We start from the raw sequence: 24,449 nt of genomic DNA on the forward strand, positions 1-24,449 counted from the left end.
TTGCCAACGTTCTCGTCATCCCCGAACAACCGTCTTTTGTTTTTCAAATGTCCTTCATTCCAATTCATCACTTGCGATTATCTTTCGGCCATCATGGCGTCCTTTACATTCCGTAAAGTCAAAACCAAAAGGCCTCCATTCCTTTGTGCCACGCCATCTTTGGAAAATGGCCTTTATGGACAGCACCATGTGCACAACAAGCTCAATATCCTTTTCTTAGCTTCCTGCTTATTGTCAACTTGTCATGGTTGATGGATCCTAGGCCTCATGTGCTGCGTGTTCAGGGTCCCGCCTTGTCCTCTCGAGTCACCAAGAATGAAGAAACGGTTTCTTGCTGGCTATTCGGAATGCTATAAAATGGCACCCAACCGCCCACTCATTCATCATCGCGGACCCACACACACACACTTCCTAGCATCTCTACATTACTATTTACTATGAAACTCCGAAACTCCAAAGAAACCAATCCCCAAAATTTTATGGCCTCACCATCTCGCGAAAGGTCCGAGACCCCACCTCCTCCAGAGGAACCCTACAACTGGGGTACCGCAGACGACATGCGCAATTGGATCTGCCCAGAGGTGAACCCTCATATAATAGATACTCTCCGAGATGTCCACCCACACACTCTCGAAGAGACCTTTCATTGGTATGCTCGCGTACGTTTTTGCTTTCGTTTTTTTATTCTCAAGCATCATCTGATTCGTCTCTCAGCCCGGTTCTCCGGTCTGGGTGCTTAGCTCTAGTAAAAAGAGGCCCGTCCCGACTTGGCGTCAGGGTTACATTGTAACGGAAGATAAGACACATTATACAACCAAGGTTTGTCACTTGGATCTTACCATATAGTCCGATCGTTTAACCGTTCACACCAGGGAGTATTCCGTTCATATGTGGTTCAGTATATCATTGGAGGCGAGACTGTCAAAACCGTTCTCTGTCCTGGCCTGGAGCCGGAGTTGAAGCCAGACACGCCCCAAGTGCGACAGCTTTTGCGCGAAGCCGGTTTCCCCGCGGGACCCTGAGCCTCACTTATATCGGGGCAAAAGCCGTATTTTCTCTTTTTCGCCCAGGAGGTCTCTTCTCATTTTCGACTTTTGACACACACACAGCAAGCCACATTGTATACCACACCCACACGCATAGTATGTACACCACCGCTATCACTACAATGTTGCATCGTATAGTCGCAGGAATATCATCTCATTAATCTAACGAGTCCTTATAAGAAGGCAAGAAGGCCTTGGCAATGTCAGCTTGAAATCGCCCGAGATACGCCAGCAACTCTCGATCCGGGAGAGCAGAATGTTCCAAAGCCTGAGTAAGCTGAGTTCGAAGCTAAGAAAAAGTCGAGAATCAGCCTTTTTCGAGCAATGTTGGCGCGCCTCCAAGAGCAAGAAGTCGTCGACAAGAACAGATGGAACGCAGCAGACAATTACCCTTAGCAAGGCTTTGCGCCGTAGGGCAATTTTGGAGCTTTCGCTCTCCGTTTCATGTCTTGTTTGAAGGGCAGCTAGATGTTCGGCAACCCTCTTACCCTCGGTCAAGACGTCAGCAGGAAGATCCGCAAGCCTGGCGAGTTCGAGGCCGTAATGGCTAATTTCGTCAGAGATGCCGTCACGAATCCTTTGATTTCTGAGCTGAAAGTAGCGCAAGAATCGAAGAAACACCGACTTATATTGAAAAGTCAATCCAAAATTAGACGAGGATTGCCTTGCCCGCTTGTTTGACGTGAGGAAAAAAAAACGCTGATAGATTTGCTGGTTACCTGGACCGAGAGATGAAGGCTATCACAGAAAAGTTAAGAAAGGTAAACGCTCAAAGTGATCACAAACTTGACGATTGTAGGCCGACGCGATAAAGTTATCGTAATTTCGTGAAAGTGTCTTGCAATTGGGTAATTTATTACGCCATCACCAAGCTTCGATAGAAAACTCACGTCGCAAAGAACACAAACGACTAATGAAAATGGTCATCTTGTAGTACTCATTAAAGCTGGCGACCTACCTTGAGTTCAAGTAAACCCTCAGCGATGGCATGAGAGATTCCGACACCTTCCCTTGGAGAGGTTCCTCGACCCAGTTCGTCGACCAAAACAAGGGACTTTTGGGTAGCAAGCCCTGCAGGAAGAAACATCAGCCGAGCTGCCCATCGCAAAGCGGACTACTAACCAAGAATCATGGCAGAAGTAGTCATCTCGCTTGCAAATGTGCTCAGATTCTTCTCCATGTCGTCATCATTCGAGAGACGCGTCAAAATGGCATCATGAATTCTATGAGAGTCTAAAGATGCGAGAATCATCTCTCCAACTGAACACGCACCGAAAACTAGCATATTCTGCTGGGACAAAACATCCACACATTGCCATAACGGTCAAGAGGCCGATCTGCCTCAAATAGGTGCTTTTCCCTATCAAAACCGTTATTAGCTGATTGTACTGAAAGCCAAGGCATTCATCCGCACCTGACATACTTGAAAAGACAAAAACTCAACAACACTGGCTTAGTTTAAACGCGTAGAAAAAGTGAATGCACTTCGGTCCTTGTATAATCTGAAAGGAAGACGAATCATCGCAATAAACGTCATTCGAAACAAGGGTGCCCGCATGATAAAGCGTTTCCATGATCGGGTGGCGGCCTGATTTGATGGCCAGTGTCCCTGTGAATTCTGGCCGCACTGTAAGGATGTTTATGTTACAGAAAATGTCGAGATATAGAATTATTCGAACCATAACTTCGCACTGGAACAAGTATGAAAAGTGCGAAAACGATCGACTCTGAAATGACACTTACTGATCGATGCATGTGCAAAAGACCAAAGCATATCGACGAGGGCGACCTAGAAAGCATCGCAAACAAACTCCGAGTTTTGGGACAAAACTTACCGCTTCGGAGGCCTTGTACAGGGCTCCAATAAGTGCAACGATCCCCGCGACGAGGTCTTGTATTATTCTGAATGAAATACGTTAGCACAGCCTCAAAACAAAAGAACTTCGGTGCCCACTTATCACTAAGCAACATCGTCTCATCCAAAGCATCCTTCATCCTCGCGTTCATTTTTTTCTGCTCTCAAAATGATCAACATTTCATCCGAACCAAGTGAATGCGACTCACCAATTCCATGCTCGTGAACATCCACCTCCCTTTAGTAAACGTCACATTCAAGAACCCCTTGGGCAATTCCCCGTCGAGGTCAGCCTTCTTCAGCGCAAACACGAATCCTGATTCTTTATAAACAAGAGTCAGTGGTAAACTATGTTCTTCCGAAACCGTTCGGCTGAGTTGGTATATATCCCCAACATTTTCCTTGTACGTCTCTCGTGCGACGTCGAGCAGTCGATTACAATTAGCCTATACCACTTCAGCGCTGAGTACCAGGTTGCTCAAAAGTTCACCTTACCTTGACAGCATATACACGGGCGTTCACCGCACCAACACCACCCTGGACTTCATTAGCTTCTTGATCAAAACACTTCAGCTTTAACTGACTTTGGCGGGAACACAATCGTCGTTCAAGTTTGCTGATACCAATGCCTCTATCTCGTCCAATCTTTCGTCCGCTAGCATCTGAAAAACGTCAGCGTAGGCTCAACAAAAAGAAGTGAAAGACACACATCATGAACGATCACCAAAAGTTGCGATCGGGAACCTGCCAGAGCATTTCTCAAAAGAGGCAGATTCTTGACTACGCTGCGCAGATTTAGGACCTGAGAAAGACGCTGTGCAGCGGGTTTCGCGTTCGAAACGGCGCGAGTCTCAGAGGATGCGAGCTACATGAGGTAAGATAAGATAAAATCGATTTAGTGAATGGGAGCGTGCATACCGAAACGATGAGCTTGTCGAAATCCATTTTGTTGAGTGTTTTCAGGGCGTCACGGACGTTCGTGAATCTATCTTCGGTGTTGATGAACTCTACGTCTATGCTATATGTCTGTTTTCTTCTTCGTTGAGAAATTGTTTACCTTGAACGACATCAAGTCGGGCATCAATCGATTGCTGAACTGATCCATTGGTCAGACTTAATGTCCGTAGTCCTGTGAAAGGTCATCTTACCAGTGATTGGTGATAATATGTTGACTCTCAACAGCCGCGAAGCCATTGCTGTGTGCGTATGATTCAAAGTTCTTCGCGAACCGCGTTAGTTCTATGAGGACCAATTGAATGGAAAGAAGCTGACCCAAAGAGCGAATGCTGTGACCTTTTAGATGTCATGTTCCCAACGAGCTCCAAATTTCGTGCAGTGTCTGGATCGACCATCATAGTGCCATCCACAGGCACGTAACGAATTCGAAGAGAGGCCGCTGCAAAGCGGACATTCATTCCGCTTTCGGCATATTTGAAGAGGGCACAAGCGGCAGAGAGGGTATAATACCTGGGGTTCCAAGTTTAAATGCATTAACGTGGCTGTATGCGCAACATACTTGTTAGATACGGCCAATATCGTCCCTGCACGTTCGTCGTCTTCGACACAAAGCTGAAGAATAAATTCGAGACCTAGAAAACGTGTTACTTTCACTGATACGATCTATTACCAGAGAAAGGCTCACCACAACTATCGTTCCAATACCTTCTCCCTACAGACTCCACCTGTACGCCAGGAAACTCCTCGCCGATGTACTCGATCAAGAGCGAAGTAGAAACCGATCTCTTTCCAGACGGCGCCAGCGCAGCATCTGGCGCGGAGAGAAACGTATCGGGTACAAGTATCAGACACGGAGTATGAAGGTGCATCTGGTGCAGGGTCTTCACGTAAGTCTGACAATCAGCCACCTTGAAGCGTTACGTTGGAATGAAGTCAAGGATGTCGAAAATAGTCAAAAAAAACCTGAACGAGCATGACTTTCCCCGTATCCTTGTCGAGGGCTGCTATTCCCACTTCACGCGAGACACCACGGCCCTCGAGCAAGGCAATTACATAGCTTCCTTCGTGTCGAGTTGAAGCTGCAGTTTGGGGACGGGCAGTAGTTGGACGCGACTGATTGGTCCACGGGCGACTCTGATGAGACGCAGGTCGATATTTCCACTCGCTATCTGAAGTCGTCGGCTTGGAGCTTGACATCGTTTAGTTCAAGATGTCTGTAACACGTGATCGCGATTCCTTTCCAGATAAAAATAGACAGGGTAACGTCGTAAAAAGATGACTATAGATTGTAAATTCGTGCCGCGGTTCTGGTTGCTGCTTCTTGTCAAAATTTAGTTACGGCTAAGCGCTAAGCGCTAAGCATTAGTAACATGGAACTTTTCAAAAAAAAGTGTTGAAATTTCTTGCGTCCCTTGCCCAATACAAAAACTATTGATGAAAGTCGAAAGGCTAGATTAATGTCTCCGCCATATGGCTAAAACTCTTCCCCCGCGGTCGTAAAAATGCTATGTGATGAACGAATAATGATATTGTCATGATGGTTGTGGCGGTCGTAATGAATATGATCTGTAATGGAGAAGATAAATAAATAAGCGGTTGCGTTGGAGTAATAAGAAATCGTTGCAGCTCACAGAGATGAAAGGACGAATTATGTGTGTGATTGACCGTCTCAAGCAATAACGCAATAGGCGTTGTTTCCACTGCCGCCTGACTCCCCGTTGGTGGGGATAGAATCACCCTGAGTCTGGTGGTGGGTGAAGGTGGTCTCGATGTCGACGAAGAATGTGAAGGCGTCCATGTTAACTCGGGAGGATGGGAGAGATGTTAAGGTTGGATTGCAAGGAAGGAACGGTAGTTGTACTAATAAGCCTGGAGATATGGCCTAAAAACTTGTCGTTTTATACTTGGACATGACCTGCATGTTTCGGTAAGCGCGTGAACTATGCTGAAGGTCCTATTGTTCAATTTTTGACTGGCGAGAAGATGGCCCATCGTTTTGGGAGTTATCGTTGCACGCGTTGTGCGATTGAAGACAATAACGGAGCAGTGGATGCTCAATGTGAGGTCCTGTGCCTTACCTTGGCGCACCCCTCTTGCTTAAATCCAATCAGCAAAAAACAAGACCCGCTTTGTTGACCCGGCTTCCCGCTTGGAAAAACATAAGTACCTTAGTTATCCGTTGAGCATTTGTGTGCGCATTTGTTGAAGTTGAGTTGGCCGCACGCCCTCGAAGAAAACGTAGTCAATTGTACAGATATGCAATGTACGACGTGTCGCACGATTTTGTAGCACACCTGATTGTTGACGACATTCTTGCTCTTTGTTGCCCTGCAGACAATAGAATGGGTCACTCCAGAAAATGGCGGTGTTTTATAATAAATCCGTGGGGAGAGGTATAGAGATCCGAGCAGAAGACAGGTAAGAGAATGGAAAGCCTATCCTCGAGTGCAAGCGCTCCAGAAAGATTGCGGTGTCTGGGATAGATCCGTTGAGTGGACGAGTAAATTTTATTATCATCGGGAACGAGATCTGTTCAGCGTTGAAGACCACGCCAGATGAATATATGGTGCATAACAGGAGTTTGGAGCAAGTAAGGACGTTTCGGACCAGGAGATGGAGGAACCTCTAAAATCCTTGCCAAGTGTGCCCCAAAGCTAAAAATGATAAGAATGCACATGGGTACGACAACTGTCTCGAATGGTATCCATCATGTGCTGAGGCGTTTAGATGAGCATACAGTCAAGCGATTGTGGTAAAGCCATTGCGAAGTTTGTGGCGATGTTTGCGTTTGTTAGAAACCGAACAAGATGATGTCAGCATGGAATTAGTCATACTGAGCACAGCCGCTGGGGCCCTCTTGCACAGAGGCAATAACCTGGCAGTTACTTACTTACATCCAATTCACCCTCTCAACGCCGTCTAGCGCAATGTCAGGCATAGGTGCTTGGATATGGGGAACGTCACAGCTCGACGATGCTGTCGGTAAGTCATGTCGTGCTCCTCTGGCAAGAAAGAAACATTTCATACCGATCACATTCAGACAAGGCGACCTCTGAGCTCTTGCCAGCAGGCGCAGAGGATATCGCTTTGAATCTCGAAATATGCGATCAAATCCGCTCAAAGTCGGTGCCAGCAAAGGATGCCATGCGTGCTCTTAAACGCCGACTCAATCACAAGAACCCAAACGTTCAGCTTCTAGCTTTGGGGGTACGTTCGATCATACTACTTTGTATTTTGAGCTAATGTAGGGTCTCAATTCCAGTTGACGGATATCTGCATCAAGAATGGCGGTGATCACTTCCTAGTTGAAGTCGCCTCTCGGGAATTCGTGGATAATCTCGTCTCCATACTCAAAGTTCCAGTCTTAAATCTCGAGGTCAAAAATGTTATCCTACGTCTCATTCAGAATTGGAGTTTCGCATTCGAGGGAAAGCATACATTGAGCTACATGGGGCAGGTATACAAAATGTTGACCAACGAAGGTGAGTAACAATCAATGTCGGAATATCTTTGCTCCACACCTCATCGCAATATTGCAGGATTCAATTTTCCTCCAAAGGACCTAGCTGTTGCCAACTCTGCCATGGTCGATACTCAAACCGCCCCCGAGTGGATAGACTCAGAAGTCTGCCTACGGTGTCGGACGGCATTCACATTCACAAACCGAAAGCATCACTGCCGAAACTGTGGTCAAGTCTTTGACCAGCAATGCTCCTCGAAGTCAATGCCTTTGCCTCATTTCGGTATTACCACAGATGTTAGGGTGTGTGATGGCTGCCACGCAAAGCTCACGAAGAAACATGAGAAAGTGTAGGTTCTTTCTTCTTAGCTGCAAACGTACTCTAACCGTTATCCACAGAGATAAAGGTCATCGACACTCAACAAGTCTTCACGGAACCCGCCACCGTGGTGCGCGGGAGTTGGCCGACGCTGAACTTCAAAGGGCTATCCAGCTCTCTCTGCAAGAGGTCAACGCAAACGGGAACGCTCGCCCTGGATACGCCCCCTCGCAGCCCAAATGGCAGTCCTCAGAACCCCCTATCATCGACAGAAGCTCCTATCCCGACAGGAAAGCTCTCTCGGACGAAGATGACGATCCGGACCTCAAAGCTGCCATAGAAGCAAGCTTACGCGAAGCTAATGCTCCCAAACCCAGTGCACCCATCGTTGTAGAGACACCACGTACAGAGGCTCCGTACGAGTACGCCGGCCCCGGCTATTCGCAATCATACCCTCCTGGACTGCACCAGCCGGCACTGCCCAAGGTGCCAAGTTACGATCTAGAGCCTTTAGAGGAAGACGCGATTCTCACGTTCAACCAAACTGTAGAGCAGGTTCAGGCGCAAGGCGGGAGAGACATTTCCAGGTATCCAGCGGTGAACGAGTTGTACGATAAGGCAAATGGATTGAGGCCTAAGATGGCGTTGAGTCTGGATGATGCTGGTCGGAAAGAAGGTCAGTTTCTTAAAATTTGCGATTTCAGACATTGCTCAAGCCTACGTCTTGTGTAGAAATGCTTTCGGACATGCACGACAAACTATCGCAAGCAGTTAAGCTGTATGACCAAATATTGACTCAACAGATTTCCCATCCTCGTTGGCGTTCTTCCGCTGCGCCTCCTTCTCAGTATCAGCAACCAGTGTCGAGCTATAATACAGGTTACAATCAGTGGACTCCTGCTCAATTGCAACAGCCCCCCTCAGGATATCAACAACCGGAAACGCAACAACCACTTTCGCCACAGATGACTGCCTATTCCCCACCTCTGGCACAAGAACAACCACAGCAGGCTCAATACGTCAGCTCTCCGCGATTTGAGGTATCACAACCTCAATGGCGTCCGCAACAGCCCCAGCAGCAGCAGCAACAATCACAATCCACGTCGTGGTATACTCCTCCTCAACAAACCCAATCTCCTGTCGCCAGCGCTCCTCCCTCACAGCAGCCTTCAGCGCCCCCTTCCTTCCAACATTCTCCACAACAACCACAACAGCAGCAGCCGTCACAGTACCAGCCATACTTTGCTACTCCCCCCACCCCGAGCACAAGTCAGACTCTTCCACCTGTCACCTACAACACTCCTTCGGCTCTATCCCAACCCCCCCAGCAGATTATCGATTCCCATCCCCAAGCCGCACCACTCCAAACCCACCCCTCACAGTCAATAGCCAGGCATAACACTATTACATACGCACAATCCACAGCTCAACCCCAATTAGCAAGGAGCAACACCGTCGCTGCTCAACAACCTACTATTCATGCACGACCGCAACAGCAGCAGCAGCAACATGTTCCTCAACGCCAATTACAGTACCAACATCAGCAACAACCATATCAGCAAGCTATGTCTCCCCCACCTGCCCCAGCAGCACTACCTCAGTTTCCCGTTGCTCCAACCCTAGCACCACAGGCGTTCCCCATGTTTGGTGCAACGTTAGCAGCACCGTCAGGGATTGAGTATAAGGAGGAAAGAAAAGAGGCACTGTTGATTGATTTGTAGGCTTGATTCGCAGCATGTATGATAGATTTGGTTTTTGGAGCTTACTTACCCTATGTAACTAATTGGCATTGCGGAGTGTTCTTGCGGCGCAATACCTGCCATCGTCTCTGCGGGATTATTGAGTTCTTCCTCAAGTCATAAACAATGGCTTCTGTACTACTGCTGGATCGTTGGTAGGCATCAGAGAGTATATGATTCATGTGACCTAAACTTGCATCATCTCCGACTCTGTCGTCGAATCCTCCATAACATAAAAGATGCTTCCTATTGCTGGGTCGTTAGAATGCAATGGCGCCTTCAACTGTCATTAAGTCTACAGTGGTCGACTATGCACATCCTAGTGTCCGCAGAGAGCCGTTCTCGCATCTTACAATTCCTAGCATCTTTTCGTCACGCCGAGGGCATAATGGACATGTAGAAAACGCAGAAGAGGAACAATTCATTGAATCCGAGCTCAAACTCCCTTCTTATAGGTCCCTCTTTGTCGCAATCGGGGGAAATGCCCTCTTCCAGGCGAGTTTCCTCATTTCCAAGTCGACTCGAACACTCATTCCAATTGTAACACAGTTCTCATTTTTTATAATCGTTTCCTCTGCCAGTGCATATGCAGAACATCTCGGGGGATCCGCCGTCTTTTCTGGCCTTATCATTGGTATCCCAACCGTATTCTCCGGTATCGCCTTGATTTTCATGACAAGGCTTGATAAAGGTGGAAGCCCATCCATAAATTTATAATTACCCACTATTGATCCATACACAATCACTTAGGTCGTTACAAAAGGCCCTTCCAATTCGCATACGCAGCCATGCTCCTTGGAAATATCTTACACGCCATGGATTACTACTCTAACTGGCTTTACCTGATCCTCCTGGGGCGAATCGTCACCGGGTTCGGTTTCACCTCCTTCATGTACACAAAGCGGTACTGTAGCGACCCACGCATAGTTGGCGTTCGCCAACGCACAACCCTTGCCTCCTGGCTCGTCATCGGTCAATGCTTCGGCTTTTCAACAGGCCCCTTCCTCGGTGGTCTCTTGTTCAAAGTAGGGTTCTCCAATTCCATTTTCAATGGGTTCACTAGCCCCGGGTGGGTGATGGCAACCACATGGGCCGTCTTTTGGGTCATCAGCAACGTGCTCTTCGAAGACGTCCAAACGCAACAAGAAGTCATCCAACTCGGACCTCGAGTCCAGTCCACATTAGAGTCTGACCCAGCAGAATCTACCATAAGCCTTTCCGCACGTCAATGGGGCGTCATAATCTGCATGTGCTACTACGCAATGACCTGTTTCCTCATCCTCGCCAGTTGGGAATCCAACATTCCCGTGTTCACCGCATCCGCACTCGGTTACTCCCCCTTCCGCGCGGGAAACTTCATCGCTCTGGGAGGGTTAGCGTCCTTCCCGTTCCTCCTTCTCAACGTTCGGTACGCCCGCCGATTCCAGGACCGCACCACGCTAGCCACAGGTACTTCTCTCGGGCTCGCAGGACTTCTTCTCACACTCGTCCTTCTTCGAACTGATAACATCACATTCGGATCGTTCTACGTCTGTTGGGTCCTCGTCGCTCTTGGTTTCAACCTTGCAAGTACTTGTACACTTAGTTTACTCTCCAAACAGTTGCCAGACAACTGGAATGGAAGGGTAAGTTTGGCTATACAATACAGTAACTATCTCGGTCGCGTCACTGGTGCTATCCTCGGTGGTGCTGGCGTCAAAATAGGGATGATGAATTACATCGGTGTGCAGATAGCTGTGGTGGGCATCGGGGGAATAATGTATTTAACACTCTGGAGGGAACTCAAGGCGAAAACGGGATAGCTCCCTCAACACAAATATATGTGACCGAGAAAAAAGGTTCCACTGGATATTCAGAAGGCGAAGGACAAAAGGGGGGGTGACAAATCATGTACACTATACATCACAACATTAAGCAACCTCTTCCAAAGCGTCATTAAGGAAAAAAATAATCATCGTCCAATGCCCATCTTCAAAAGGGCGCCAACAACATCCACATCGTCCCACCTCGAGTCCACAGCACCAGTGCCATCAGCCGCAGCATTTTTCCTCCTGTTGATGTACCCAAGCGTATTCCTAAAATGTCTCGTGATCATTTCAGGTGTCTGGACACCTTCAATGAGACCTGGAGGTGCTCGTTGGGTAGGGTGGACGTCTGGCGATGAGATGTTGTCTATACTCGATGTGATTAGCTCAACCAAGCTATTCACATACTTGGGAGCAAGCTAGACAGGAAACGTCAGCTTCAAGGCCAGGTATATGAGCAGGCGCGTGACTAACATCTGGGGCTCCCCGGTCAAGGTAATACAGATAGTGATCGAGAGCATCACAATAGAGCTGTACAGTGACGATTTCCTCAATCGCCGAGTTGGCGATGCGCAAGGACTTCTGAAGGCACTCGAGAACGCGCTTGCTGTCTTGATGAGGGTACTACAAACAAGAATCAGGATCGATCTCGTGCAAAAGGCTTAAGGAGCACATACCGCCTTGACAGCGCCCTCCGCCTCTTCCTTTGACGAAGACTTGTCAACGACAGCAGGCTTCCCTCGAACCTCAACCTCGCCCTCAGCAGGTGGAGGCGCCTCTTGCCACCAAAGATGACTCGCCAAGCCCACCGCCGTAGCTTGATGGCTCTTCTTCAGCAACCTTGCCCCATGCAGCGCAGCCTTGGTGATCAGGGTATCATAATTGTCCATACCAAAGACCTTGGCGCCAGAGAGTGTGCCAATGATAAGTGTAATCGCTTGTAATTGAGCGCGCGATTCTGATATGCTCTCCTCGTACACACTGAAAGCCTGCACATAGAAATCGTATGATAGGTCCTCGAACCCACACTCGTCAGCGATCTGCGCAGAGAGGAGGAACAATCGCAGTGCAATCGTTGGCGCCTCGACCTGTGTTGCGAGGATGGCGGTAACCTGCCGTACGAATTTGAGGATCGCGGCTACTTTCGTCTCCCATTCGTCCTCCTGAAATACCAATTAAATAAGTTGACGGCGTATCAAATACAAGGCGAGTACAAACCACATGTTGCCGGTTTTTGTACCGGCGACATAGTTTGATAGAGGATGTAATGAGAGCAGGGAACGTAAAGCGCATCCTTTCTCCTCCCATGTCAAAGTGTCGACGCGCAACTTGTAAGAGCTACGCCACATGCAATCAGCAATGTGCAACGGTTTGAGAAAAACCCAGACTCACCTCGAATTGTACATCCAGTGACTCAGCACGGAACAAATGCACCATTCTCGCCACCCACCCTTGCTCTTCCGCCATCTCCTCCCTCTCTATAAAGTATGGCCCCGGCCTCCTTCCATCTCGCACGTTCGTTTGTGAACCGTTCGGTGCTAATGCAGCACCTGAATCCGACTGATCCTTGATAAGGACATGACACAGTTCAAGAACCCCATCAACGTCCTCTGGTGACTCTACAATTGTCTCGTTCTTGAGCACAGAGGAGACAACGGAATGAGCGATAGAGCGACGCGTCAAGAAGAGTTGTTTCGTCAGTAGGGGGCCGTAATTGGGAATGGCAAGTAATGTGAGCACTGATTGATAAGAGTTGATTGGGGCAACCAGAAGGGCGGAAAGGTTGGTGGTCGTTTGTTGCGCGTGCAAATCAGGGCTATAAATTGAGTTTGTCAGATATCATAACAACTATAAAATGTCGAGAAGGGATGAACCTTTCACTAAACTCCTTTATTTTGTCGGCAGCAAATCCAAGGACTTGATCTACATATTCAAGTCTGTCAGGATAACAGCTCAGGGAAAGGTTTGTCAGAGAGACAAGCAAAGCAGTGATATCTTGTATTGAAAGGTCGGGTCGAGCCTGGGCGTTTTCAGCATCGTCAGAGAATGACAAATTATAAAGAAAGCACAAACCTTGATGAGCTCAACAACTTGCTTCCAGAAGACCTCAAACAGTTGCACGTCCTCAGGTACACCTCGGAACTTGCGCACAGGTGAGCCCTCCTTATCCTTTCCTTTCCCCAATTTCTCATCAATGGTTGAGCTAGGAGAGGTCGGCAAGACAGGTGACTTCTCGGACTCTGAAAAGGTAGTTGTTGTTGTGGGAGATGTTGGTACGCCCCAGGCGTTCGCGTCTGGCCCAGCCGAAGTGGGTGAGGCGGCTCGATACGCATTTTCTCGGGCCCTCTCCTTCTGCAGCTTCACCTTTTCTGCAAGGCGTCGAGCAGCAGCTTCTTCTTGACGTTTTGTCTCCTCGGGGTCCTCACTCTCAGCCTCGCGTGCCGCATACGAGGCAAGTCGATCAATAAGGGCGATGACGATCTGCTTAATGTTAACCTTTGGATGAAGCTGGGCGGTCGCTGATAGGAAGGGGCCAAGGGTATGCAAATGGAACTCGTCTGTAAAGACCTAGGGAGGGCGGTAAGTGCTTGCCCCTAAGTCCTCCAGTAGGATGTCACGCACCTGAATGACGACCTCCATCAAGTACTCTTGAGCTATCACATCTTTGCAATTGACAACCTGCTCGAGAATGCTGGGCAATATCGTCTTCTGGTACATGTCCAGGTCGACACCGTCAAGTTGACTAAGTCGGACGAGGTTGGTGCCAACGAGGATTCGTAGTTCGCGTCGCTCCATCTCACGCTTCTCGCGGTCGCGTGAGTGACCTTGATGTTGCAGCCGCACCCAGAGCTTGTTCATCTCAATGAAATTGGTGAGAACGAAGCTTATCGAATCTTGGAGGTTGCCAGAGGGCCTGCCACGAACATGTAAGATCATAACCGGCAACATGGAACATCAAACGCACCCAGAGTCAAGTCCAACAGGTAAATGGTCTCTCGTTTGCCCACTGAGATAGTGTCGAAGGAAGAGCCCGCGTATCGGATGCAGAACCCCTCTTGACATTTCCATCATATCCTTCATTATCTCTTTGACAGGTGCCTCCGGAATAGACATGTACACGGAGCCAACGGTGATCATGAGATATAGCCTTGGGATGATGTTGCCAGCGTATTGAACCAATTCATAAAGGTCGGCTAAATGGTGTCTGGACTGCGTGTGGGCTTCGTACAAGTAGTTGGAGAGGTGTCGGAGTGCGTCAAATACCGCCATATCTGACCATATCGTGAGCTCCGTAAACCTCATAATCAGCCCAGTACGCTTACATAGCTCATAGTATTGCTTTGGTGACAGCGACGATGTCCGCAGTTCCGCGAGCATCGTACTTGCGCTCTTCAAAGCATCCATGAGTTGGTCTAGTTCCTGTAATTTGAAACACCATTCTAAGCGTAATTTCAAAGCATCCGCCAGCTGCAGACTGACCAAATGCCGCTTCATCTGCTGAACCTGAATTTTGACGGTATTCAGGGCCTCACTAAGCAGCTTCCCCTCCTCCACAACTGGGTGCGCCGCCATAATTGCAGTTGACGCTGATGTTGCAGAAACAAGCGACCGCCGTCAAGACAGTAGCCAGGGACCTAGATGTTGAAAGAAAAGAGAGGGACGGTGACGATATTGCTGGCGGCGGGTGGCGGAGACGAGCCCTGTTTGGCTGCGGTTTGGCTGTCATACAATTGGTCAGCAACCCTCTTGAGCCTCATCCGACTTTGACACAGACAAAATTGAAGCCGATGGACAATGGACCCAAATGTGGAGCGTTTTCGTATCTTTTCCCCGAAGTCGTCCTGCTGCACTCACACGCTCTTCGTGAAGATATAGTTTGACTGTACGTTGGAGTGTCGGGCCTCGAAACTCCAACACTGTGGGATGCATGTTTGGTTGTGTTTGGCAAGGGCTTCGGAGTAGATACACCGTTTGTAGGCAGACATTCCCATCATCATCATTGACCTCGAGCATTGCGACCGAGCTCCGAGGAAGCATTCCCATCGGGTCACTCGGCACCTCTCCAATGTCTGAAGCGAAGAGTCATGGAAGATGGCTGCGAGTACCAGCGTCTTTCTCCGACTTTAAATTCATACACTCACCCGAAGGCTCCAGGAGCCACGGCACATGATTTTCATGAGGCCTTTACGTTTGCACATCATCGTCTCATTTCCTAACGTATGTCGGATTTTCGATGTGGCCCTCAATTTTTTATCGCTGCTGTTCGAGAAAGCTCCTGACATACTCTTTTGTCTCGTCTCGGGCAGGCAACGGTTGACGATTTGAGACGTTTCCTGCATCGCCCCTTCCGGTGTATTCTTACTTCCTCTTTCCTACTGCGAGGCAGCACGTTTTCACCCATATTCTCCACCGGCGAATCGACTCCATTTCTGAGGATAATTTCTACTTTACGGATCTAACCTTCTCGACTTCAACGTCGCGGATTTGTTCTTAGACGCCGCAATCTTTATGGATTTAGCACTCGCACTCGTGAGGACAACCCTTCCATTCGTTCATTTGTCTCCTGTACGGATCTATCTATCTGTTCCAACTTCAAGGCAATGGATTCATTTTAAACACCCCCATATTTCTGAAGTGATTCGTTTTATCGTCCTGCAGGGCTACAAGAAGCGCAAAGGATCTTAACAATTGGCTGTGTCTCAATAACTCTCGACTGGTGACTACAACATACCTTCCCACACGGGATGACGGATTAGAAGATGCATACTTAGGCTTCTTTTGTTCAACTCTACCTGGCGGTCCCGATCCAAGCAAAAGGGGCAAGGCACAGTGAGCCGTTACATTAGGCATCCGCCACTCCCTTATTGTTTTCAATCGCGCGGCGTGCGCTTCGGGGCAGCGACAATTGCGGAAACGCCGGGTCATCTTCTCGCCTATCAAATCCAAACAATAGGAAGTCAGCATAGTTCACGCGCTCAGCAAAGCTTTCCTCTCATTTTCAAGTATAAAATCAGCAAGTCTTCACAACATTTCCCCAGGCTCATTGCAACCACCGTTCTTTCCTTGCAACCCAACCTTTACATCTCTTTCACCCTCCCGAGATAACATGGACGCCTTCACACTCTTCTTCAACGTTGACACTGTCTTCACCAACGAGCAGACACAGGGCGACTCGATCCCCACCAGCGAAGAGTCGGGTGGCAGTGGAAACAACGCCTACTGCGTCATCGCATGAGACGAATGACGCGACTTTACCGCATAGGACTCTTGCACATCTGTACATGTGAGTTACAACAAATTTCAACTGACTTCAAGCGAACATAAACTTATTCTCCTCCACTATCACAGATCATACCCATCATGAATACACAAGCACCATGACCACATCATTATTTGTTTATTGCATCGCATTTTCACGACCACGAGGGAGGAGTTTTAGCCGCGCGGCGGCCAGTTAATCTAGCCTTTCGACTTTGAAAAACACTAGTTTTTGTATTAGGCTAGGGAGAGCAGAGGGATAATTGATAACTTAAATTTTCTCCTATTTGTTTCCGGTGCTCAGCTGCCTGAAAATCTAAGCCCAGCACATTCATCGGTAACTTTTGCTGTGATAAGATTTGGAACATATCCTAAATGAAAGGTCTTGTTACGTACACTTTTCTACTAAATAAATAAAATGCTGTGACGATTCGTAGTGCGGAAGGCTTTCGGGACCAATAGTAGGAGCAATGGCACCCTGCATTTGCGAGTAGATTAGCTGATAGTTGCTGATCTAGCGTGACTTTAAGTTTGGAATCGAGAGCGTCTTTGCACAATCCAAAGTTATGTCAAAATAACAACCAAATTCTCTTTATAACCACTGTAAGTAGCACGTCGCGATCACGATAATCACGGTCACGTGAGATGCTGTTAACTTTAGATTGACAAGCAACGCCACACAACCCGTTCTCTACAAAATGCCCCCACCCGCCCAGACCGCTTCCTCTTCCTTACCATAACCACCCCACATAAACCTCATCCCCTATTTCTAATCTCGCCGTCCTACATCTCTCCATGTTTACTTAAATATCGCTTTGATCATTGTTGACCTGCGCCAATGTTGTTTCTCCCTCTCCTCGACACCCAACGGCGACGCTCCAGCAAGATGATTGTGATAAAAAACCTTTTGGTGAGCAGCCGGATCCTTGGTTATTGAATTCATTTTGTTCTCCGTTCCGTCACCAGCATCGCGCAATGCCACCGGACTAGGCGTCCCTTGCTTGACATCTTCATCTCGCCGTGTACTATCCTCCCCAAGCAATGTGGCTTCTCCTCGGCGTGTGCTTTTTGGCCCGCCGTGTACCTTTTATCTCACCCTATCTGCTTTTAGGAACCCCCACTCCGGCATCGACATCGCCTTGAACCGTATTGAAACTCTCATCATCAAGACTGGAACCTTTGGCTACTCGGACTTCGGAATCGCCACTCACTGTACCGCAAATCGCCTTGGGCCTCTTCGCTATCTCTTCTTGGACTCGATCTCGCCTTGGACCTCATTTCTCAATCTCGTTGCTCCTTCATTCCGCTCAAGTAACCACTTCAAGCCCCCCGCTATGCGCTCACTGTCAATATCAAATTAATGTTTCTTCAAAGTCTTGGTTTAAAAAAAACGGTTCAGTCCCCGAATCCAGCCGGGTTCGCAAGGCAAGTCCGGTAGGGATGCCGGCCAGGGTGAAAGTCCTGAGGTATTTGTTCGTCAACAAATCTCGTCGAGCTTCGGCTTGATAAGAGAGTTTGGGGCCGTCCGGGGCTCCTCTCTATTAAAAAAAAAACAGATGAGTTGGATTTCGTGATCTATGGGGTATTTACTTTTTGTACAGGGCGATTCAGGTTGGGAGGAGTAGATAGGTAAGTCGTTCATTTTTTTTAGATCTTTCTTTCGGTTGGCTAACGCCATTGTTCCAGAATTAATAATTTGGCCTGGGGGGTGATGAGTATACGTTGTACGTTCTCTCCCGACTTTTTCTCGAATCCTTTTTTCTGATATTATCTATTATTCAGAACAGCAAAAGGTAATCACTAAATCGACGATTCAAACGCGCGACGACTACCAAAACCCATTTTGTATCCGACAATCTCGCGAGCAACACAACACAACAGCGCGATTTATACACAAACGCAAGATTTTCTTTTTCGACGAGGGAGGTTGAAGATTACGACAAAAGTTTGCCAACAGAGGGCGTTGGGCATCGAGGTGAGTTCTTTTTTCCCGGGGGCGGTGGGCGCGGAAATTTTCCGTCGCTTTCCTCGTGCTCCCTTGTCGTGGGCCCCGGGCTTAGACTCGCGCTTTTTTAAAGCGCGAGTCGACCAAAAGCACGTTAAATCCTTTTTTGCTTTATTCATGAACTGATCTAGCTGTCGGTCGTGATGCGTGACGCTCTAGAGTTTGGATGGCGCGCCGCGCTGGAGCATGATCTCCCCCAATTCAGGGATAGCATCTTCGAAGTTACACGTAGTTAATATACTAGCTGAATGGTAATCTAGCAAGTTGGTCTCAAAGTATTTGCTTGGGAAACGGGTTATGATACTCGCAATTTATGATCAGTTCGGATGTTGCATCCCGTCGCGTGGATAATCAAAGGTCGAAAGTACTAGTAAGTACTTCTTGACAAACATAACCTCTGCTGTTTTGCTTGGCTGGCTGTCAATGTGCGAGATCGCGGTCACGTGTTACAAACATGCTGTTCCGGTTTATTTTTGGATCTTGCAGGGCTGACAAGCACCACCACACAACCAGCCGTCCTCTACAAAATGCCCCTCACCTCCCCCCAATCGCTCTTTTCTCCGTACCACAACCTCCCCACACAGATTTTTTCTGCCGCCTTTAGTCGGGCCCTTCACAAATCTACCCTGTCAACTTGATACCTATATCTCTTTCGCCCACTGATGCCATTGTTATGCCGATGTTGGTTCTTGTCCTCTTCAACGACAAACGACGACCCCACAGCTGGCTCAAGGCTATAGGGGGCTCTCTACTGGCGGCTGACTCTGGCTCTACCGGTCTACACATCTCCTCCATGGTCTTACTAGTCTCGTGCAAAGCCGCAGTGGCCTCACCAACGCCTCACCTTCGATTTTCCAACTCGCCGTGCTCTAGGTGTTTCTTCAGCTCGCTGTGTATTACGCTGGACCTCTCATCCCGTCAAGAGAGCCTTTCCTTCGCCGCACCTGTCATCGCCCTGGACTGTCTTGCTCTGTCTCCATGGACTTTTCATCTCGTCAAGAAGATTTCATCTCGCCATTGTCATTTTTCTTTGAGCTCTGCCAAGTACTCTTCATCGCCGCCTCTTACAACTTTCCCGCCTTGACTTGCTATGTACTCACTGTCGACACCTAGGCCGTCTTGTCAACTTCGCCGCCTCATTACCCGCCCATCAACAACGCCTATTCTTCGCTTCGACTTCAGCGATCTGTCTACTCACTGTCGACGTCTCTTACGGCGGGCAGACATTTTTGCAGTCCCCGAAACCGTCACGCCACACAACCCGTTCTCTACAAATTGCCCCCAACTCGGCCAGATCGCTTCCTTTTCCTTACCACGACCCAGGGCCCACATAAACCTCATTCTCTATCTTCAATCTCGCGTGATCAAAGCGATTTTGAATCAACATGAATGGACGGATCTCCTTCTCCTCAACACCGAACGATGACGCTCCAGCAAGATGATTGTGAAAGAAAAAAAAAACCCTGGCGAGCAGCTGGCTTCTTGGTTATTGGATGCACTTTATTCTCTGTTTCGTCACTGGCATGATGCATCGCGCAACGCCACCGGACTAGGCAGACCTCGGCCCTTTCATCTAGCCGAGTCGCCATGTATCCACCCCACGCCGTGTGCCTTCTCCTCGGCGTGCGCTTTTTGGCCCGCTGTGTACCTCTTATCTATCCTATCTGTTTTAAAATATCCACTTCGACATCGACGTCGCCTTGAACCGTATTGAAACTCCCATCATCACCCGGGAACCTTTGGCTACGACTTTGGAATCGCCGCTCACTGTATCGCAAATCACCTTGGACCTTTTCGCTATCTCGCCGTAGACTTTACCTCGCCGACGACCTCGCTTCAAGCCCCCCGTATATCCGCTCACTGTCAATATCAAATTAATCTTTCTTCAACGCCTTGGTGAGAAAAAAATCGGTTCAGTCCCCGAATCCAACAAGGAGTTTTGGGCCGTCCGGGGCTCCTCTAAAAAAAAAAACCAAGAAAAAAGAACACAGGTTGGATTTCGTAATATATGGGGTACTTACTTTTTGTACAGGGCGATGCAGCTTGGGGTGGAGTAGATAGGTAAGTCGTTCATTTTCTAAAAAACCTTCTTTTGGTTCGCTAACGCTATCGTTCCAGGATAATAAATTGGTTCGGGCCTGGGTGTGATGAGTATACGTTGTAACGTTCTCTCCCGACTTCTTCTTGAATCCTTTTTTCTGATATTATATCTTATATCAGAACCACAAAAGGTAATTGCTAAATAGACGACTAAGCGCGGACAATTTCGCCAGCAACACAGCAAAATAGCACAATTCATATACAAAGGCAAGATTTCCTCAACGACGAGGGAGGTTGAAGATTACGACAAATTTTCTCAACAGAGGAAGTTGAGCATCAAGGTAAGTCCTTCTTTCCCGGGGGCGGTGGGCGCGGCTATACGCCGTCGCTCTCCTCGTCGTGGGCCTCGGGCTTAGACTCGTGCTTGACACGCGCGAGTCGACCAAAAGCACGTTAAATTGTTCACTATCTAACATGATACAATTGCACTGCTTACTTTGGACTTTAGATTCACTGATATCTAGGCACCACTGGGCATAGGATTGTCCCCTCTGAGAGCCCATCATGTAAAACTTGCATCATTTTGTATATTAGGCAGTGATTTGCAATAGTAACAAAGTATTTGCTTGAAAGACGCGTCTCAATTATCAGCCAGCGTATTTAGCGCGTCGATGTATGCGGTTGAAAGATTCAAAATTAGACCAGGTCTTCTTTGCCCCGTTTATCACGGCCGAGCTTGTATATAGCCGGGTTGAAAAGGTGTCCCGGGATAACTAGCAAACCTCACCCAGGCTCCGTGTTGAGAATTATATTGAACGCTCCATTACAGCGACGCCGTAACCTCCACCTGCGATATCGCCTCAGGCGGGATACTCGGGTTCGCCTTCGACGGCGTAGCAGTCGCACTCGTTTTCACCCTCAACGCCTTACGAAACTCATCCAACCCAGGCAACAACTCCCCCTTCGTCTTCCCACTACTCACGAGCACACTCTTCTCACCCGCCTCCCCAGGAACGACCTCCCTCCCCGCCGCCTCCGCCTCGACCTTGTACGTCTGCCACGCATCCCCGCCCGCCGCCTCCATCACCTCCTTCACGATGGCCGTTGACCATTTTTCGTGCATGTTTATGGTTTGTCGTCTTCCGTTATCTGTCGGTTCGTTTTTCAAGCAGAAGTAACCGTAAGACGTTTTGAAGAGAAGGAGACGGGAGGAGGGAACGCACCAAATACAAGTTCCAACTCGGGTTTCCACACCTCATTCTGTGTCTTCTTAACCCTCTCGACTTGAATATCGAGTGATGGATTCGCGTAACGTATTCGTGGGAGATGTTCTTTTACAAAGTGTCTGGTGGCGCAGTTCAATACGTGTTACATAGGCTTGAGTTGCAAGTACTCACCGTGCGCCAAAGTGGTCATTCCGAAAAGCCATGGTAAGGCGAAGGCTTTTCAAATTGGACAGGGTGAGTTTGGGAGAGGCATTTAGATGAGCTAGGATGGTGGAGAGGCGCGAGGGCCCAGCAGCAGCTGCAGCTCTAGCTTGCGACATTATGTATACGAGAGCGAACACTTGGCTGGATTTTTTGGACACTTGTTTGTCGTTGTTATTTGCATACACTCGCCCATAAAATTATATCAGGCATACTAAATAACACGCTGTATCTAGCCAGCGAAAAGACCAGCGAAATAAACGATAAACCCAATCCCCACTACTAGCCCAGCCAGGTCGTCAAGGAAGAGCGACCCCATCTGCATGTACTTCATCGCGTTCATGATAACCGAAGGGAACGGTGGTGGCAGGTGCGGTAGCGCGAGTGCTAGTAGCGCTGGCGGTTGGACGGCGTCCTGCAAAATGGTTAGATCTGGTGGTAGCGTAAGCAGCAAAACTCTCACAAAGCCCGAGAATATCCGCAAGGAATGCAATATAATTTGTAAAGTCGTGAATGCCCAAAAGAATGGCTAAAAAGCATGAACACTCGTCCACAACGCAACAAAACGCAGACAGACGTACCACCAACTGCACCCTAAACACCCTCGCAACCGCACCGCTCCGTCCAAGCTCAGCCCACCTTTTCCACACACCCACAACCTCCCCACCCGCGCCCGCGCCAACCTGCTCATACGTCTTTGGCTCCATCCATAACACAAAGTACACCAACAAACACCACATCGCCAGCATATGCAGCAACGGCATCGCCTTTTGCAACTTCGTCGTCTCCCTTGCCTGCGCAGGTCCCTTCCCACCTTTCACACCCCCAAACGGGGGGAACATACCACCACCCGCAGGACCAGCACCGCCATCATTATTACTAGCCGCCTGCTGGAACAACATTGCCAACGGATTATCCATAGGCGGAAGGGAGGGATCAACAGGCGAGAACGGATCAAGCGGGGACTGTGGTAAAGGCGACGCAGGCGCGGCACCCATCAGAGCCTGCATGAACTGCTGCTGCTGTTCTGGGGACCAGACCGACGGGTCCGGGATAGGACTCGAACCAGCACCCAGCCCAGCAGCGTCGAATGGGTTGATCGTTCGTGGAGGTGTGGAGATTGACCTTGGCTTCGGCTTGGGCTGGGGAGACGGCGACGGAGATGGAGTGAATCGGTTCGGGGTGGGCATGTTACTGCTGCTCGATTCTTCGCCTAGAAAATTCCGTGAGATGTTGGGTAAAGGAGGATCTAGCTTCTATGTCGGAAAGGTGAGAAGGAGAGATATTTCTGTAGACAGACCATCGTGCAGGTACGCTGGTGCGTCTTCGCCACGGGCAGAGGTTGTAAGTTTTGCTAGTCTGTCTGTCCCCCTGCTGAGAATGGCTTTACGCCGTGCTTCTGCGCGTGCTGCTGCAGACATGGTTGTTGGAAAAAGACTTTTTGAAAGTGAGGCCGGTGAAGGCGTGTTGGACGTGGCAGAGGTCAGTGGTCACAGTGTCGTCACTACTGTTTGTCATCATTCCCCGAAAATAATATCCAAAAAAGTAGGTTATGTCATGGTAATAGGCGCTACCAGGGTTCGAACCTGGGTTAGCGGAAAGTGATGACTTCAGAATCCGCTGTGATAGCCACTACACTATAGCGCCATGCCTTCAACTCATCATCATCAAATCATGACTGTCATTCTCGTAACGCAAAAATTACAACAAAAGGTTTGAATGTGTGTAAAGATAATAAGCTCCTCCTATGAGAGAGCCCGTGAATATTCTCGTGCTGTTGGATATTAGTTCGAGGTTAACCAAGAAGACAGGCAAGAAACTCACAACGAATGATCAAATTGTCCATAAATTCGGCGTGCGTCCCTCATGCAACGACGCAATAGGCATTATTCCCCGTGCCCCTATCCTCCTCGTTGGTCGGCACAGAAGCGACGTCACCACCGACAGTCGTCACGGTGGGAGTCGAGAGGTAATCGACGAGCTCAGCGAAGGCGTCCATGATGATCGATCAAAAATTCTCAGGAGGATGTGCGAGACGTAGAGCTAGCTGATGATTGAGCAGCGAACTCAAGCTGGGGTACAACCTCGACGCGTCGTCGATTTATATACCACCTCCAAGTCCCAACAAAAAGTTTCACGTGAACCGTGATTTATTACCGCTATTGTCCTCATAAATTAGCCAGAGTCATTGCGCGCCATTGTGACTGTAGATCTATCGTGAGTCGTGAGTGTGGAGGGAGGATACGGTGATGAGAACATGCGAAAATCTGACTTTTGATAGATGCCAATATAGAGACGGACGTGAAACCCGTACTCAAAAGACACCGGCCATTAGTGAAGACAATAAGCTTGGGTGATGACGACGTCGGGTGCTCAATCAAATGGGAAGGTGAATCATTGATGGCGGGCCTATTTCAAATCAGCACGTATATATTAGCGCATTGTCCTTGAGATGAGATTTATGACTGTGTCGTGTCGTGCAAGGTCGCGTTGGTTACGCTGGGTTCATAGCATGCATCAAGATTGAGAAATAATTC

General features: G+C 48.6%; 8 protein-coding genes across 8 annotated transcripts; 4 read left to right on the forward strand and 4 right to left on the reverse strand.

Moving 5' to 3' along the window:
* Nucleotides 1-437: 437 nt before the first annotated feature.
* On the forward strand, nucleotides 438-1,210 carry LACBIDRAFT_294436 (uncharacterized protein; the record flags this gene model as incomplete). Its single annotated transcript, XM_001881165.1, has 3 exons — nucleotides 438-659; nucleotides 715-819; nucleotides 873-1,210. 3 exons carry the CDS (start codon nucleotides 438-440, stop codon nucleotides 1,020-1,022), a joined length of 477 nt encoding a protein of 158 aa, XP_001881200.1. The 3' UTR covers nucleotides 1,023-1,210.
* On the reverse strand, nucleotides 1,204-5,055 carry LACBIDRAFT_250266 (uncharacterized protein; the record flags this gene model as incomplete). Its single annotated transcript, XM_001881351.1, has 26 exons — nucleotides 1,204-1,335; nucleotides 1,437-1,623; nucleotides 1,672-1,718; nucleotides 1,766-1,784; nucleotides 1,833-1,883; nucleotides 1,937-1,956; nucleotides 2,005-2,117; nucleotides 2,169-2,269; nucleotides 2,319-2,406; nucleotides 2,461-2,468; nucleotides 2,532-2,664; nucleotides 2,766-2,835; nucleotides 2,882-2,948; nucleotides 3,001-3,059; nucleotides 3,111-3,347; nucleotides 3,397-3,443; nucleotides 3,482-3,563; nucleotides 3,611-3,715; nucleotides 3,743-3,766; nucleotides 3,826-3,908; nucleotides 3,959-3,997; nucleotides 4,050-4,120; nucleotides 4,174-4,368; nucleotides 4,418-4,490; nucleotides 4,544-4,766; nucleotides 4,822-5,055. 26 exons carry the CDS (start codon nucleotides 5,053-5,055, stop codon nucleotides 1,204-1,206), a joined length of 2,508 nt encoding a protein of 835 aa, XP_001881386.1.
* Nucleotides 5,056-6,785: 1,730 nt separating this feature from the next.
* On the forward strand, nucleotides 6,786-9,358 carry LACBIDRAFT_297872 (vacuolar sorting-associated protein Vps27; the record flags this gene model as incomplete). The annotated part of the gene is made up of 6 exons (XM_001881166.1): nucleotides 6,786-6,840; nucleotides 6,899-7,065; nucleotides 7,121-7,340; nucleotides 7,398-7,668; nucleotides 7,718-8,313; nucleotides 8,370-9,358. The coding sequence occupies 6 exons, from the start codon at nucleotides 6,786-6,788 to the stop codon at nucleotides 9,356-9,358; spliced, it is 2,298 nt and encodes a 765-aa protein (XP_001881201.1).
* A 288-nt stretch (nucleotides 9,359-9,646) lies between these two features.
* LACBIDRAFT_250154 (uncharacterized protein) lies at nucleotides 9,647-11,178 on the forward strand (the record flags this gene model as incomplete). The annotated part of the gene is made up of 3 exons (XM_001881167.1): nucleotides 9,647-10,067; nucleotides 10,127-10,524; nucleotides 10,552-11,178. The coding sequence occupies 3 exons, from the start codon at nucleotides 9,647-9,649 to the stop codon at nucleotides 11,176-11,178; spliced, it is 1,446 nt and encodes a 481-aa protein (XP_001881202.1).
* A 149-nt stretch (nucleotides 11,179-11,327) lies between these two features.
* Nucleotides 11,328-14,754, reverse strand: LACBIDRAFT_250191 (uncharacterized protein; the record flags this gene model as incomplete). Its single annotated transcript, XM_001881352.1, has 12 exons — nucleotides 11,328-11,600; nucleotides 11,656-11,805; nucleotides 11,928-12,344; nucleotides 12,400-12,519; nucleotides 12,574-12,657; nucleotides 12,697-12,997; nucleotides 13,056-13,201; nucleotides 13,255-13,749; nucleotides 13,804-14,095; nucleotides 14,147-14,453; nucleotides 14,505-14,601; nucleotides 14,662-14,754. The coding sequence occupies 12 exons, from the start codon at nucleotides 14,752-14,754 to the stop codon at nucleotides 11,328-11,330; spliced, it is 2,775 nt and encodes a 924-aa protein (XP_001881387.1).
* A 4,004-nt stretch (nucleotides 14,755-18,758) lies between these two features.
* LACBIDRAFT_294438 (uncharacterized protein) lies at nucleotides 18,759-19,906 on the forward strand (the record flags this gene model as incomplete). The annotated part of the gene is made up of 3 exons (XM_001881168.1): nucleotides 18,759-18,815; nucleotides 19,050-19,464; nucleotides 19,559-19,906. 3 exons carry the CDS (start codon nucleotides 18,759-18,761, stop codon nucleotides 19,777-19,779), a joined length of 693 nt encoding a protein of 230 aa, XP_001881203.1. The 3' UTR covers nucleotides 19,780-19,906.
* Nucleotides 19,907-21,308: 1,402 nt separating this feature from the next.
* Nucleotides 21,309-22,031, reverse strand: LACBIDRAFT_327445 (uncharacterized protein; the record flags this gene model as incomplete). Its single annotated transcript, XM_001881353.1, has 3 exons — nucleotides 21,309-21,634; nucleotides 21,709-21,830; nucleotides 21,883-22,031. 3 exons carry the CDS (start codon nucleotides 22,029-22,031, stop codon nucleotides 21,309-21,311), a joined length of 597 nt encoding a protein of 198 aa, XP_001881388.1.
* Nucleotides 22,032-22,144: 113 nt separating this feature from the next.
* LACBIDRAFT_297879 (uncharacterized protein) lies at nucleotides 22,145-23,333 on the reverse strand (the record flags this gene model as incomplete). Its single annotated transcript, XM_001881354.1, has 4 exons — nucleotides 22,145-22,327; nucleotides 22,376-22,441; nucleotides 22,494-23,125; nucleotides 23,213-23,333. The coding sequence occupies 4 exons, from the start codon at nucleotides 23,331-23,333 to the stop codon at nucleotides 22,145-22,147; spliced, it is 1,002 nt and encodes a 333-aa protein (XP_001881389.1).
* Between the last annotated feature and the right edge of the window lie 1,116 nt (nucleotides 23,334-24,449).

This window comes from Laccaria bicolor, genomic scaffold (assembly GCF_000143565.1).
Source record: "Laccaria bicolor S238N-H82 LACBIscaffold_12 genomic scaffold, whole genome shotgun sequence".
In the NCBI taxonomy this organism is placed as follows: Eukaryota; Fungi; Basidiomycota; class Agaricomycetes; order Agaricales; family Hydnangiaceae; genus Laccaria; species Laccaria bicolor.